At 37.6% G+C, this 14,348-nt stretch overlaps 1 protein-coding gene across 1 annotated transcript; it reads left to right on the forward strand.

The window, feature by feature from the left end:
• Nucleotides 1–492: 492 nt before the first annotated feature.
• LOC139151193 (E3 ubiquitin-protein ligase TRIM71-like) lies at nucleotides 493–13,230 on the forward strand. Its single transcript, XM_070723841.1, has 3 exons — nucleotides 493–678; nucleotides 1,215–1,386; nucleotides 12,377–13,230. Exons 1-3 carry the CDS (start codon nucleotides 493–495, stop codon nucleotides 13,228–13,230), a joined length of 1,212 nt encoding a protein of 403 aa, XP_070579942.1.
• Nucleotides 13,231–14,348: the final 1,118 nt, after the last annotated feature.

A 14,348-nucleotide genomic window follows, 5' to 3' on the forward strand; every position in this document is an offset into this window, starting at 1 on the left:
GCATCGTCCGATCAACTGTAAAGAAGATAACCAGGCTGCAAAGTCCAATGACCCAGTTTCAGGACAGCAACCGATGTATTGTACACGTCATCCTGACAACCCGGTGAGCTTCTACTGTGACACGTGTGACGTAGTAATCTGTCATAAGTGTACGACCTCAGACCATCCAATCACAGATCATAAATACAGGTACTTGGACGACGCAGCCGCAGAATACTCCAAAGATTTGAAGGCTGTAATCGACAAAGTGAGAGTGAAAGAAAATGAAGCTGGCCAAAGCAAAGCTGTAGTCATGGAAATGATGAGATCACTTGATAGATGTTATTATAGAGAGGAAAAGAAAATGACAGGACACATCGAGAGACGACGTGTCACACTAGTTTGAGACGAAAATATGGTGACATTTTGCTCCGGGAATTAAATGACGTATACGACAAAAGGAAAAGTGACTTAAATACACAGCTTACGGAATTAGAGCGCATCAAGTGTGACATGTCACATGCAAGAGAATATACTGAGAAACTGATGCACTATGGAAATGCTGCACAGTTGATGTCAGCCAAGAAAGAAATCGCATCTCGAATTGAACAATTATTAAATGTAGAGACAAAAACTGACCCGGATGAGACTGATTACATGGAGTTCGAGCCGTGTGATGATTTCTACACCACAAAATCTGTACGAATTTCCAGTTCGGATAAACCTTTTATAACTGCTTCAATTAAGTACATGATAAAATGTCGCAAGAAAGCATATAAAACTCACAAATGGACCCTTTATAGGTACTGGAGGAATAAGATTAATCGTGCAATTCATACAAACAGACAGAATTACTATACTGAGAAGATAAAGTTTGCATCTGCGAATAGTAAACGGTGGTGGAATGAAGTTAACAGGTTATGTGGTCGTGGGAAAAATAGGTCTATCCCAGAAATTGAGGTAAATGGTGAATGCCTTAGTGGTGCCAACTTAGCCAATGCCATCAATACCCATTTTATTAATGTCACAAAAGATTATGTCCCTTTAAATTACGATGGGCTCATTTCCAATCTTCCAAAAATTCTCCACTCCCTACAGTTACATATAATGGTATTGTCAACCTGTTAAAATCCTTACCTGGTGCTAAAGCAGGTGGCCCTGACCAAATTTCAAATAAATTGTTGAAGGAATTTGCATATGAATTTGCAGTTCCACTTGTTAACATTTTCAACCAGTCGTTTCATGAAGGCCGTGTTCCATCAAAATTGAAAGAGGCAGTTGTTATTCCCCTTGCTAAAAACAGTCACCCAGTATCTCTTGACGATTTCCGGCCAATTTCACTCACTAATAGTGTGGCTGAGGTGATGGAGAGTTTGATCGAGAAATGGATCAAACAAGAAGTAAAAGGTAAGATCAATAAGAAGCAATTTGCTGGTGCTAAGAAATCATCATCTACAACTGCCTTAATAGATATGATACAAACTTGGATTGAGCAACGTGAAAGCCAAGGTAATATGCTTCGAATTTGTTACCTGGATTTTAGTAAGGCCTTTGATAAGATTGATCACAGCATACTACTTAACAAACTGGTTAATCTTGGTATAAATAGTAACATAGTTAAATGGATAGCTAAATTTTTGTATGATAGACATCAACGGGTCAAGATTGGTGATAATTTTTCTTCGTGAGAGACATGCAACTGTTCCACAAGGGACAAAATTGGGCCCCATACTATTTATGATTATGATTAATGATATTCCTGATTGTCTTCAGGGATCAAATTTCATTTTCATGGACGACACTACTTTGTCAGAATGCTTTCATTCCAGTACTCCACCTCATTCACAGATGCAAACAACATTATCACATATTGACCAATGGGCCTTAGTAAATAATATGAAATTAAATCCAAAAAAAGTAAAGAAATGAGGCTATTTTTCACAAAACAGCCTGTTCAGCTTTCTTCATTGACACTGGGAAACTGTGTCCTTGATATTGAAGACAACTTTAAATGTCTTGGTTTAATCATAAATAATAAGCTTAAATGGGACAATCATATTGATGAAATGGTCAAAAAGGCCTCTCAAAGGCTGCATATTCTCCGTGTCTTGTCTAGATTTGGTGCAGCAGCTCATGAACTCAAACAAATTTACATATCATTGGTTAGATCAACTTTGGAATATGCCTGCATTGTTTGGCAAGGTGGTCTTACAGAAAAGAACAGATCAGCTATTGAAAGGGTCCAAAAGAGGGCTCTACGAATTATTTATCCATGTCTGTCTTACAGGGAATCGCTTTCATTGTTGAAGCTCGACACGCTTGAAATTAGACGTCAGAAAATGTGTAAAAAATTTGCCAGTGAAATCTTAAAACCGGATCATAAGCTTAATTATCATATTCCCTGTACATCATGTCATGGGTATTCAACGAGGAATAAAAACAAGATTAATTTTAAAACCCGTACAAGAGGTAAAGAATCAAGTCCAGCGGTTTACAGCATGAGATTGCTCCAGAATTCATGAATTCCTTCTCCGGCGTCAGTTGTGATTGTGATTGTTATTGTCTATCAGTTTATTTTACCGTCTGTCTCTCTGTGGACTTTTTTATGTTTGATATCAATCAACTGGAGTAATTTAAAGTTTTTTCCTATTATTTATATAGATTTAAAAAAAAACTGTGTTGAACGTTTTGACACTTTTTATATATTGTGCACTCATTCTATTTGACCTTTGGGTCACAAATTGAGTACGAAATAAACCATAATAATAATAATAATAACAAGGCAGTATTGCTGAAGGCAATGAGTACTTGGGCCATGATAGAGTAATTTTGAGGACAATATATACTACTATTCAAATATGGTCTTGAATTTCCTCCTGTCAATGAGGCATTTGATTAAGTGGTTATTAAACGAAGCAATGGCATGACAACGGCAAAATATGTCTAGCAACTTTTGTGGAGTTGAGGCAGGGGTTCTTTATTTATAGCGGGAATTGCTTAAACTCCTTAAATATTCAAATTACAGCAAATTTCTTTTGTTCTCGATGGTAGATGTCTAATATTTAGATGGGCATATTTAGATTTCTACCCTATAGTTATCCCTATATACCAAAAATCGGACATCCAGCTCTATTGGCTTGCTCAGAATTAGATATGCGCATATTAATGAGGTACAATATGTGGTGTCATAAGGTGTCCCATCATACCATTTATGAAGGGTGTAGCACTTGTGGTTACTGAGTTGTGGACAAATATATATATTTGAGGTCAAAGGTCATCGAGGTCACGTGACATTTTGTCAAAATAATTGTATTGCTAAGTTATTCCTACATACCAAAAATCAGACCTCTAGCTCTATTGGCGCGCTCAAAATTATATATGCGCATAATTAATGAGGTACAATATGTGGTGTCATAAGGTGTCTTATCATACAAAATATGAAGGATGTAGCACTTGTGGTTACTGAGTTGTGGACAAATATATATATTTGAGGTCAAAGGTCATTGAGGTCACGTCACATTTTGTCATAATAATTGTATTGCTAAGTTATTCCTATGTACCAAAAATCAGACCTCTAGCTCTATTGGCTCGCTCAAAATAAGATATGCACATAATTAATGAGGTACAATATATGGTGTCATAAGGTGTCCTTTCATACCAAATATGAAGGGTGTAGCACTTGTGGTTACTGAGTTGTGGACAAATATGTATATTTGAGGTCAAAGGTCATTGAGGTCACGTGAAGTTTTGTCAAACAAATTATATTGTTAACTTATCCCTATATACCAGAAATCAGACCTCTTGCTCTATTGGCTCGCTCACAATTAGATATGCACATAATTAATGGGGTACAATATGTGGCGTCATAAGGTGTCCCATCATACCAAATATGAAAGGTTTAGCACTTGTGGTTACTGAGTTATGGACAATAATGTATATTTGAGGTCAAAGGTCACCAAGGTCACATGATATTTTGTCAAAATGTCTGAGATATCTGCGTGAACCGATGGACTCACTGATGGACTCACGGACGGATATGAGCCAATCTATAAGCCCCCTGGACTTTATCCGTGGGACAAAAAAACTGTGTCACTGCATCCTTTAGGCAATATGAATACGATGAGAAACTAAATTTTTATTTTTCTTGGCATCATACATGCGAATCTATGGAGAACTGCCTTATACATGGGAGTCTATGGAGGTGTAAACTAAAAAGTCCTCTAACACGGCCAAATTTGAAAGCATTGTGAAACAAATCGACGTGCATCTGTATGGGGTTGGGTACTAGGCGTGAACGGACGCACGAACATGACCAAACCTATAAGTCCCCTCGGACTTCGTCCATGGTGATTAAAAACAACGCAACAGTTATTACAGCTACACCGGCGGTAGGTTCATATCCAGAGCCCCGTACGGTCTGCCGCCGTCGCTTGAAAACAATTTCATGCACCCGGCCATATGGGCAGCTGGCCGGATGCATGACTTCCCGGAGAAGGCGAGCTGTCACGTTCAAGCTCAGGATTATTTGTCGATCAAATTTCAGTAAATTTACCTTACCTAGATGAAATTTTGTCTATAGCTGAAATTTCGCCGAAGTTTGACAAAATTACATCGATTTTTTAGGTTCATATGCGACATTTTTGAGTTTTGAGTGCAGACAGAAATAAGTTTTGAGGCAACATGGCTGCGACCCCATGTTGACCCCTAGCCTGCGTACGATGCTATGTGCTACAGCTAACACACAGCATCGTACGCAGGGCCAGCGAGAGAGTTGCCGACATCGACGGTTATTTACGAGAAGTGAATAAAAGACTGTCATTTTTGGAAGCGATCGAGTAGCTGAGGTAGGCTGGGATACGACTTGGGCCCAAGAACGATGCAAGAACGCTGAATTTCGGCAGTAATTTGGCTTTTTACGTCAAGTCCCAAAATGGATTTGAAGTCACCGACCCAACGTACGGGTCTTTGCAGGGCTGTGGTGAGCGGGGCGGTTAGCTGTAGCGGAACACACAGCATCGTACGCAAGGCTAGTTGACCCCCAAGTGAAAATGTGTTCGCGATCAAATCTTCCTATATTTTTTTCAGAATTTTCAACAAAATCATTGCTTCTTACATCTTTTGTAAAATATAAAATACTAAAATAAAACTGCGATGTGCCATGTCTCCAGATTTCTAAAATATCGTTCGTTGACCGTTCGACGCAAACTTGTGACGCAGTTGAAATTCAATACTGACCGCCAAATATCTTAATGAGACGAGATCAGTCTAGACATCCTCCAAATTATCCAACCATTCGCATTGGAGTTCAGCTCGCTTAGAGTATCATAACATTTTTCGGCCTTCTTTTAGATCGACCCTAATATCTCCATTTAGGAAATAAATACACAAGCTACCTCGACAAAACTTCGTGCACCATCCAAGACCAAACGCACTACAAATCTGTCTTGACGTCATCATCTCCTTACATGGTAATCGGCATACCGTATTTTTTAGCAAGGGGGACACAGAATACGTCGGAGTATTCAGTTTCAAAACGTATTACATTGTGTGATGTTGTCAAAAAAAGTCATGTTACTGCAGTGGTATAAATTACAAAACACAAAAGTTCAAATCAGTTTATTTGGACTGGCTTTACCCAACATTTCATATTGTTTCTTATGCCAGATTTGACCACGTGCTTACTGGCGACCCCTTTTCATGCAAATTTTGTGTCAAATGATGTGTTCCCCTGGAAAAACAAACGTACGATTTCTAAATGAAGGAGGCGAAATTTGCCCTCAAGACGCGAAACCACCCCTTACGGGGTGTATCTAGCTATTTTTAACGAGCTTCTCGAATCTGCAGCTCTATTTCGAAATGATGGTCTGGTTTTCTCAGCTCAAGGATAAGTGTTCTCCATCGCTGTGGGCATTACTATTCTCAACCGGGGGTACAGTTTCCAGTCGTAATGTTTTTCATTGTGTCCGGGATATAAAACCTTTCCTTTTCAAACTTTCTCTTTGATTAACACTAATCCACATCTTGTCAGTGATTAAACATGTTTCAAGTTTAAATTTTAAATTCTGGTCTCGAGCCCTCCTGTTCGACCAAACCGAAATTACCCCTCCCACTTTGGCTCGTCCAGTGGGTGTAGCAAGGGTCGTGCCATCGCCTAGGAAACGGAGGGTGCATTAATTGTTGCATTTCGATGCACATTTTGATTATATTCAGAAGATTTTGTGGCCAGAACTCAGATAGAGAAGCATTTATATTCACATCTCACTTATTCAAGACTGGCTGAGAGCAGCACTTCCATTCAGTTAACATCATTACGCCATTTATTATGCCAAGAAAGATGAAGCCAATACATTTTGCCCTCCCTGGTCTCAGCCAGAAATGGTTATACCTTACAGTTTTTTCCCACGGAATGAAAACAAATGTACTTGGGCTGAGGCCCAAGTACAATAATTAATATAAGTATTATATAGAAATAATAACGCGAATAATAATAGGTTCAATTTCCGTGAAAATTTCACCATTAGGGTATTTTTGGTCGAAAAGACCAAATATGATATCGATTTCACTGCCCCATGTTTCCATGGTAACCATTTTAGGGGTTGAAAATTTCAATTTTTCTAATATCCCATGAAAAGTTACTTTGATTGATATGAAAATTATCTAGTGGGGTAGTTCGGGTCAGAGAACACAAAAACCAGACTTATTTTAATGTTTCAAGTTGCCATGGAAACTATTTTGGCATCGAAAATGTTACTTTTTCCCTAATTCCTATTAAAATGTACTCGGACATAAATCCTGGTATTTTGGGAATAACCTCATTATTATACACCTTTTTCAATTCAATTATACCTCGAAAAAATCAAAATTAAAGCTTTTTGGGGATACCCGTCCCGCACTGCACTGAGCGATCGCGAGCAAACTGAGAACGGGTTAAGGTGAAGTACTACGAATTACGTCAAAATTAAGTTGTGGTGTAATTTTCTTGAAACTTTGCACAAATATTCTTGAAAGTTGTGCAAGTGCAAAAATGAAATAAAAATGGGGGTCACCACGCTTGTTTCCATGGAAACGGACGTTAAAATGGCGTCGATAGAAATAAATAAAAATGATATAATTCACTTAAACTAAAGAAAGCAATTATAAAACGACTAGCAAATGAGTTAATTTTAATAAATACCAAGACTTAAGATCCATATCTATCGAATGTATAGTTTTCATGATGTTTGTGAAGAAATTTTAACGTAAGTATCGACTATAAAATGACGATATCGAAATTATATCACTACATAATTTTCGAACTTTCTTCCTGTCGCTTTGAATGGTGTCATTTTAACCAAATTTGGCGAATAAACTCCTGACATAATACCATTTAGTTTACACTTTTAATAAAAGGGTGTCACCACGCTACTTTTTACAATATCTCCAGGTGAATGGTAATTTGCGCAATATAAATGGGAGAGAAATGTTAATTTTTCGCTCATATTGAATAAAAACCAGCTTCCTAGGGGTCAAAATATGACAAGGTTATAGGTCACGTGTATTTCTAAGACACTGGGTCAAAAATTAGGTAAAGGCGCAATTTCAACAATGACAGGTGATGTTAAATACATGCTACAAAATAACCCATTTGCGGCAGGCGGGAGTTAAATCTGCGCAGAAACGTTCTAAAGCGTGTGCGCGTCCGAATTCGTCGCCCTTTACCTTAAGGTAAGGGCGACGAATTCGGACGCGCACACGCTTTAGAACGTTTCTGCGCAGATTTAACTCCAGCCTGCCGCAAATGGGTTATTTTGTAGCATGTATTTAACATCACCTGTCATTGTTGAAATTGCGCCTTTACCTAATTTTTTGACCCAGTGTCTTAGAAATACACGTGACCTATAACCTTGTCATATTTTGACCCCTAGGAAGCTGGTTTTTATTCATATGAGCGAAAAATTAACATTTCTCTCCCATTTATATTGCGCAAATTACCCATTCACCTGGAGATATTGTAAAAAGTAGCGTGGTGACACCCTTTTATTAAAAGTGTAAACTAAATGGTATTATGTCAGGAGTTTATTCGCCAAGTTTGGTTAAAATGACACCATTCAAAGCGACAGGAAGAAAGTTCGAAAATTATGTAGTGATATAATTTCGATATCGTCATTTTATAGTCGATACTTATGTTAAAATTTCTTCACAAACATCATGAAAACTATACATTCGATAGATATGGATCTTAAGTCTTGGTATTTATTAAAATTAACTCATTTGCTAGTCGTTTTATAATTGCTTTCTTTAGTTTAAGTGAATTATATCATTTTTATTTATTTCTAACGACGCCATTTTAAAGTCCGTTTCCATGGAAACGAGCGCGGTGACCCCCATTTTTTATTTCATTTTTGCACTTGCATAACTTCCAAGGATATTTGTGCAAAGTTTCAAGAAAATGACACCACAACTTAATTTTGACGTAATTCGTAGTACTTCACCTTAAGTAAGCGCGTCCGCTAAGCGCACAAAACGAAATTTTACAACCCGCGCAGTGCAGTGTAAGCTTACGTGTTAGAAATTGTAGGTCGGCAGCATAATTTCACCCGAATTCACAGGCTTTTGATTCACCACTACTAACTTTGTGAGTACCGAATGTTTAGAAGTATTTCCCCGCATTGACGTAATGATGTTTTGAGGTCAAAGGTCAAATACCGTTCAATAACACCAAAAGTTATTGTACTCCGCGTCAAAGTTATTGGACTCTGCGTCCTCTGATACCGAAATTTACTGTACGAAGAAAACTCCATAGATTGCAGACGAAGGTGTATAATAATAAAGATAATGTATATTGGGGCCATTCTGGTCAAAATTATGTTTTCCGTTGATTTTAGTGTGTTAGAATTAACTTTATATGGACCAGAAATAATTTTTCAAGCATTTTTAATTTTGTTTCATGCAGTCATCTCAAATAAGTGTTATATAGTATATTACTAACTTTAATATTATGCATTCATCAAATCAAGTTTATGCCTTCAAATTAATTTTGTGATAAAATTACTTCTACTAGTATCTCAAATTAATTTTATGAACCCAATGCCCCTTAGCACCCAATGTACCATTATTTATCACAAGCAGTAACAGTAGCGCACAGTTTTTTTAGTTAACACATGATTCACTGGTAATTATTTATTTTATGGATTTACAATTAATGATTTCTTTGCCTCATTCCAGGAAGAATAATGAAGACAAATTATTTCTTATTGTTTAACTATAGTAAAATTATGACCATGTAGTGGTTCATTATTTTAGTGTGACCTGGCGTGACCCCATAAACTCTATGATTAGCTAGATCCCTTTCCATGGTAGCAACGGCTAAATTTGAACATGGTGCCTGTATACCTTTAAACACTTTTTTAAATCCAGCAGGCCAAGACAAGGGGGAAATATTACAAGATAAATGTTTCACGTTTAATACTGCCCTACTTGACATAATATAGGGCCCTCACTTGTGCGAACGTCGTAGGAAACACTTATTGCAACAATTTACCCTAAATATAAAGAATCGGCTGTCAATTAAACTGCGGTTGCGGTTACCAACCGGAGGTAAACAGTGAGACTAAACGTGCCCAGAAATACGATCGCAATAGACTAATCGTTTTGGCGTGTGCAAACTCACAATTATAGAAAACCGCAAAGATTAGTCGTTTTGGCGTGTGCCGGCTAATCGGCTAACAAAAAACAGGAAACCGCAAAACCGCAAAAAGTGATAAAGAAATGTAAATAGCTATGGAATAGTCCTCTGATAGCGAAATTTACTGTACGAAGAAAACTCCATAGATTGCAGACGAAGGTGTATAATAATAAGATAATGTATATTGGGGCCATTCTGGTCAAAATTATGTTTTCCGTTGATTTTAGTGTGTTAGAATTAACTTTATATGGACCAGAGATTGCACGACGTGAAACACAAACTTCCATCGCATAAGCTTATGTTCCGGCAATAAGCTTATGTAGGGCCTACAGTATAAATACGCTGCAGTAACGTAAGCTTACAAGCTCCACAAAATGGCCACAGGCGGCTTGAACTTTCTGAAAGAATTTCCTAAACGTCCTACTTGGTACCTTAACACTCACATGCGATATCATTAACACAAGGGGTAATGCTTGTCGGAAAAGTGACATTAAGCAGTTTAAGCGATACCAGCAGGCCTAGACTTTTTTAATTTTGTGCGAACTTCATGGATACACGTTCAATCAGTTCAATTTAATTTTGTTTTTAGTTTTCTTCCATCAAAACTCACGATTATGAAAAAGATTTCCAACATAAATTAACAATCTCTCTCTCTCTCTCTCTCTCTCTCTCTCTCTCTCTCTCTCTCTCTCTCTCTCTCTCTCTCTCTCTCTCTCTCTCTCTCTCTCTCTCTGTGCAGTGAATTTCTTTCTGCGACCACCGAACCTCGTAAGCGTCATATTGGCATTGCAGAATAAACAATTTTTTGCATCTCGCATATTTCATGTATTTCGCCCGGCCAGAGTAGTCTGGCAGAGCACGCGATTTGCGTTCTTCACTGTTGGAACACGCGCAATTCACGCGCACGCCCTTCAGAGAGCATGCGCAATTGAGTCTATGTGCGCGTGTCAGTAATGCTCGTGCTATCGTGTCGTTGAACAGTTGAATGTTGACAGAAACTGGAATTACTGCAGAGAATACTTTTCAGGATATCACATGTGAGTGTTAAGGTACCAAGTAGGACGTTTAGGAAATTCTTTCAGAAAGTTCAAGCCGCCTGTGCCATTTTGTGGAGCTTAAAAGCTTACGTTACTGCAGCGTATTTATACTGTAGGCCCTACATTTCGGTTGGTCGGTTTTATATCCCTACGGGATATAAAACCTTTCCTTTTCAAACTTTCTCTTTGATTAACACTAATCCACATCTTGTCAGTGATTAAACATGTTTCAAGTTTAAATGTTAAATTCTGGTCTCGAGCCCTCCTGTTCGACCAAACCGAAATTACCCCTCCCACTTTGGCTCGTCCAGTGGGTGTAGCAAGGGTCGTGCCATCGCCTAGGAAACGGAGGGTGCATTAATTGTTGCATTTCGATGCACATTTTGATTATATTCAGAAGATTTTGTGGCAAAAACTCAGATAGAGAAGCATTTATATTCACATCTCACTTATTCAAGACTGGCTGAGAGCAGCACTTCCATTCAGTTAACATCATTACGCCATTTATTATGCCAAGAAAGATGGTTGCCTGTATAGTTTTTATGCAGATGATTCATCATTATATATGTCTTTTAAGATCAATGAAGCTTCTGCGACAGCCAGCAATCTTGAACTTTGTATTTCACAAGTTAGGTCCTGGATGTCTGCTAATTTCCTTTGTTTGAATGATGATAAAACTGAATTTGTAACTTTCTCTGCATCTTCCAGTAATGCTTCGGATGATAGAATACAGGGGATACGGGTCGGTGACACCCTGATTCCTGCTCAAAGTCAGGCAAAAAGTCTTGGAGTTATCCTGGATTCTGGTCTTACAATGTACCCTCATGTCAACAATATCTGCCGCTCAGCTATTTTTCACTTACGACGCATTGCAAATATTCGCAAATATCTTTCTAGATCAGACACGGAACAGTTGATTCATGCTTTTGTGACATCACGCATTGATTCATGTAATTCGCTTCTTTATGGTCTTCCGAAATATTCATTGATCGCCTTCAACGTATCCAGAATGTAGCTGCCAGAATTGTAACTCGCTCAAGAGTCACTGAGCATGTCACCCCGATTTTGTTTCAGTTGCATTGGCTGCCTGTGTCTCAACTTATTGTTTTTAAGATTCTTATATTCACCTTTAAATGTATCCATTCACTCGGTCCAACTTATCTTTCTAGCATGGTTAATTTGTACGTCCCAACCCGTAATCTAAGGTCCGCTGACCAATTTAAACTGTGTCAAAGCAGGTCGCGCACAAAGAAATATGGGGATCGTGCGTTCAGCATTGCCGCCCCCTTTTTATGGAACAATCTTCCAATTGAGGTTCGTCGCTCCCCAAGCCTGACAAGTTTTAAATCAAGTCTTAAAACATTTCTTTTTAATTCTGCTTTTAACTGATCTCATTCATTGTATTTTTTTTGTTTTTGTTTTGTTTTTATCTCTTGTAACCTTTCAAAAATTGATTGTATTTTACCCAGCGTCTCTGATCACACTATTTGTGTGGATTTAGTCGCTTTATAAATGAATAAATTATTATGAAGCCAATACATTTTGCCCTCCCTGGTCTCAGCCAGAAATGGTTATACCTTACAGTTTTTTCCCACGGAATGAAAACAAATGTACTTGGGCTGAGGCCCAAGTACAATAATAATAATAATAATAATAATAAAATCTGTCGGTGTATTGCTTATATCCACAATATCAGCAGATAATTGCCAGTTGGTTGATATTCCGGAATCTGTTGGAAAAGACGAAGACATCATTTTCACCATAGCAACAAACATTCTACGAACGAAAACGGAGGATAAATATATTGAAGTTAATGCCGTCATGACAAGACCTGACAACACCTTGGAAGACATTACAGCAATTAATAACAATGACGGAACGTGGAGTTTGAAAAGCAAAGCTAAGATGACAGGAAAACATGAAATCAGGGTGTCAGTATTCAAGAAACCAGTCAAAGGATCACCAGTGACAATCAATGTTATTCCACAGAAAGGTTTGATTTGTAAATTTGGCAAGTTTGGGTTAGGCAGAGAAAAACTGGGTGATGTGTATAGTGTCATGGTAACCAGGAATCGAAATATCAGATTCTGTGATAACACTAGTAATGGCAGACTAAAGACTTTCACAGTCGAAGGTAGATATATATGTACAACCAAGTTCAGTTATATTTCAACAAGAGTTACTCCACTGTTTTCAGCAGTATCAGAGGATGATTACGTCTTTACAACTGAAGATAACTTTCGTCAAGTGATCGTGCATAAAGAGAATGGTAGAGTGATGCGATGTTTCGGGGAAGGTGTAATTTATTTCCCATATGGCATTGCGATAAGTCCAATCGATGGTAGGGTCTATGTTGTGGATATTTGGGGTCATTGCATTCGCATATTCAGTCAAGACGGAAAGTATTATAAGTCCTTTGCCAGTCAAGGTCAAAGTGATGGTCAACTCAATAGTCCTGTAGATATTGCCATCGATGCTGCAGGCAAGGTTTTTGTATCAGATAAAGAAAATCACCGTATTCAAGTGTTTGATGCTGAGGGTCAATACTAGTCTGGCAGAGACCCTGGTATTCGCGTTCTTCCCTGTCTAGCAGTTGGAACACGCGCGCGCCCTTCACAGACGCGAATCCTTAAATATTTTACCATACAAATAAAGAATATATTATATACAAATTTTATTTTCATCAAACTATAAAGAAAACTTTGATGTCATCAGTTTTGAAGTGTTAACATTGCAACATGTGACGAAATGATATTCTGAGATAATTAAAATTAAAACTGTCGTTATAGAAACCTTTGGCACGACGATTCTCCCTCCCTTCCAGTGGACAATAATTGTAATTTTAAATGAAGTTTATTGATATGTGTATTCTTCCAAACACCAAAATGTTCATGTTATTATCACTAGATAATGAAAAATACTGTAAAGCATCGAATACAAAGTATTGGTCTTGTCAATGCAATACTTTCTGTAACCTATTAAATGTAATTTTGTCTTTTGACTTCTATTCTTTACTGTAAATCACTCAGTCGTCAACAGTCACGTTGAACACAACCCATATATATATTATATATATATATATATATATATATATATATATATATATATATATATATATATATATATATATATATATATATATATATATATATATATACACATATGCATATATACAGAGAGAGAGAGAGAGAGAGAGAGAGAGAGAGAAGAGAGAGAGAGAGAGAGAGAGAGAGAGAGAGAGAGAGAGAGAGAGAGAGAGAGAGAGAGAGAGAGAGAGAGAACATGTAACGTAAAGTTGAATATACAATATTCTGACAAAATTTGGGAAGTGGAACTTTTACAAACAGAACAGACACAAGACATCAAATTCTGCAGCTAGTAAAGTTCAAATTACTGTTGCCTAAATGTGACAATAAATGGTCCAGCAAATAAATTCGATAAAATGAGAAAATAATCATGAGAGAGGCACGTACTCTTGCTAGTTCATTTTCTACTGGTGCATGGAAAGGGTGTTTTTCTATGCTAGTACATTGTTACCGTGCATAGAACGACACGATATTTGGACTGACTACCAGTTTTAGACATTTAAACTTGTATCCACAACGAAGTAGTATTCAATCGGCTGTAAAATGAAAGTAAAGCTGTTGTTGTACGCTTGCTTACAAGAA

This window comes from Ptychodera flava, chromosome 1, assembly GCF_041260155.1.
Source record: "Ptychodera flava strain L36383 chromosome 1, AS_Pfla_20210202, whole genome shotgun sequence".
In the NCBI taxonomy this organism is placed as follows: Eukaryota; Metazoa; Hemichordata; class Enteropneusta; family Ptychoderidae; genus Ptychodera; species Ptychodera flava.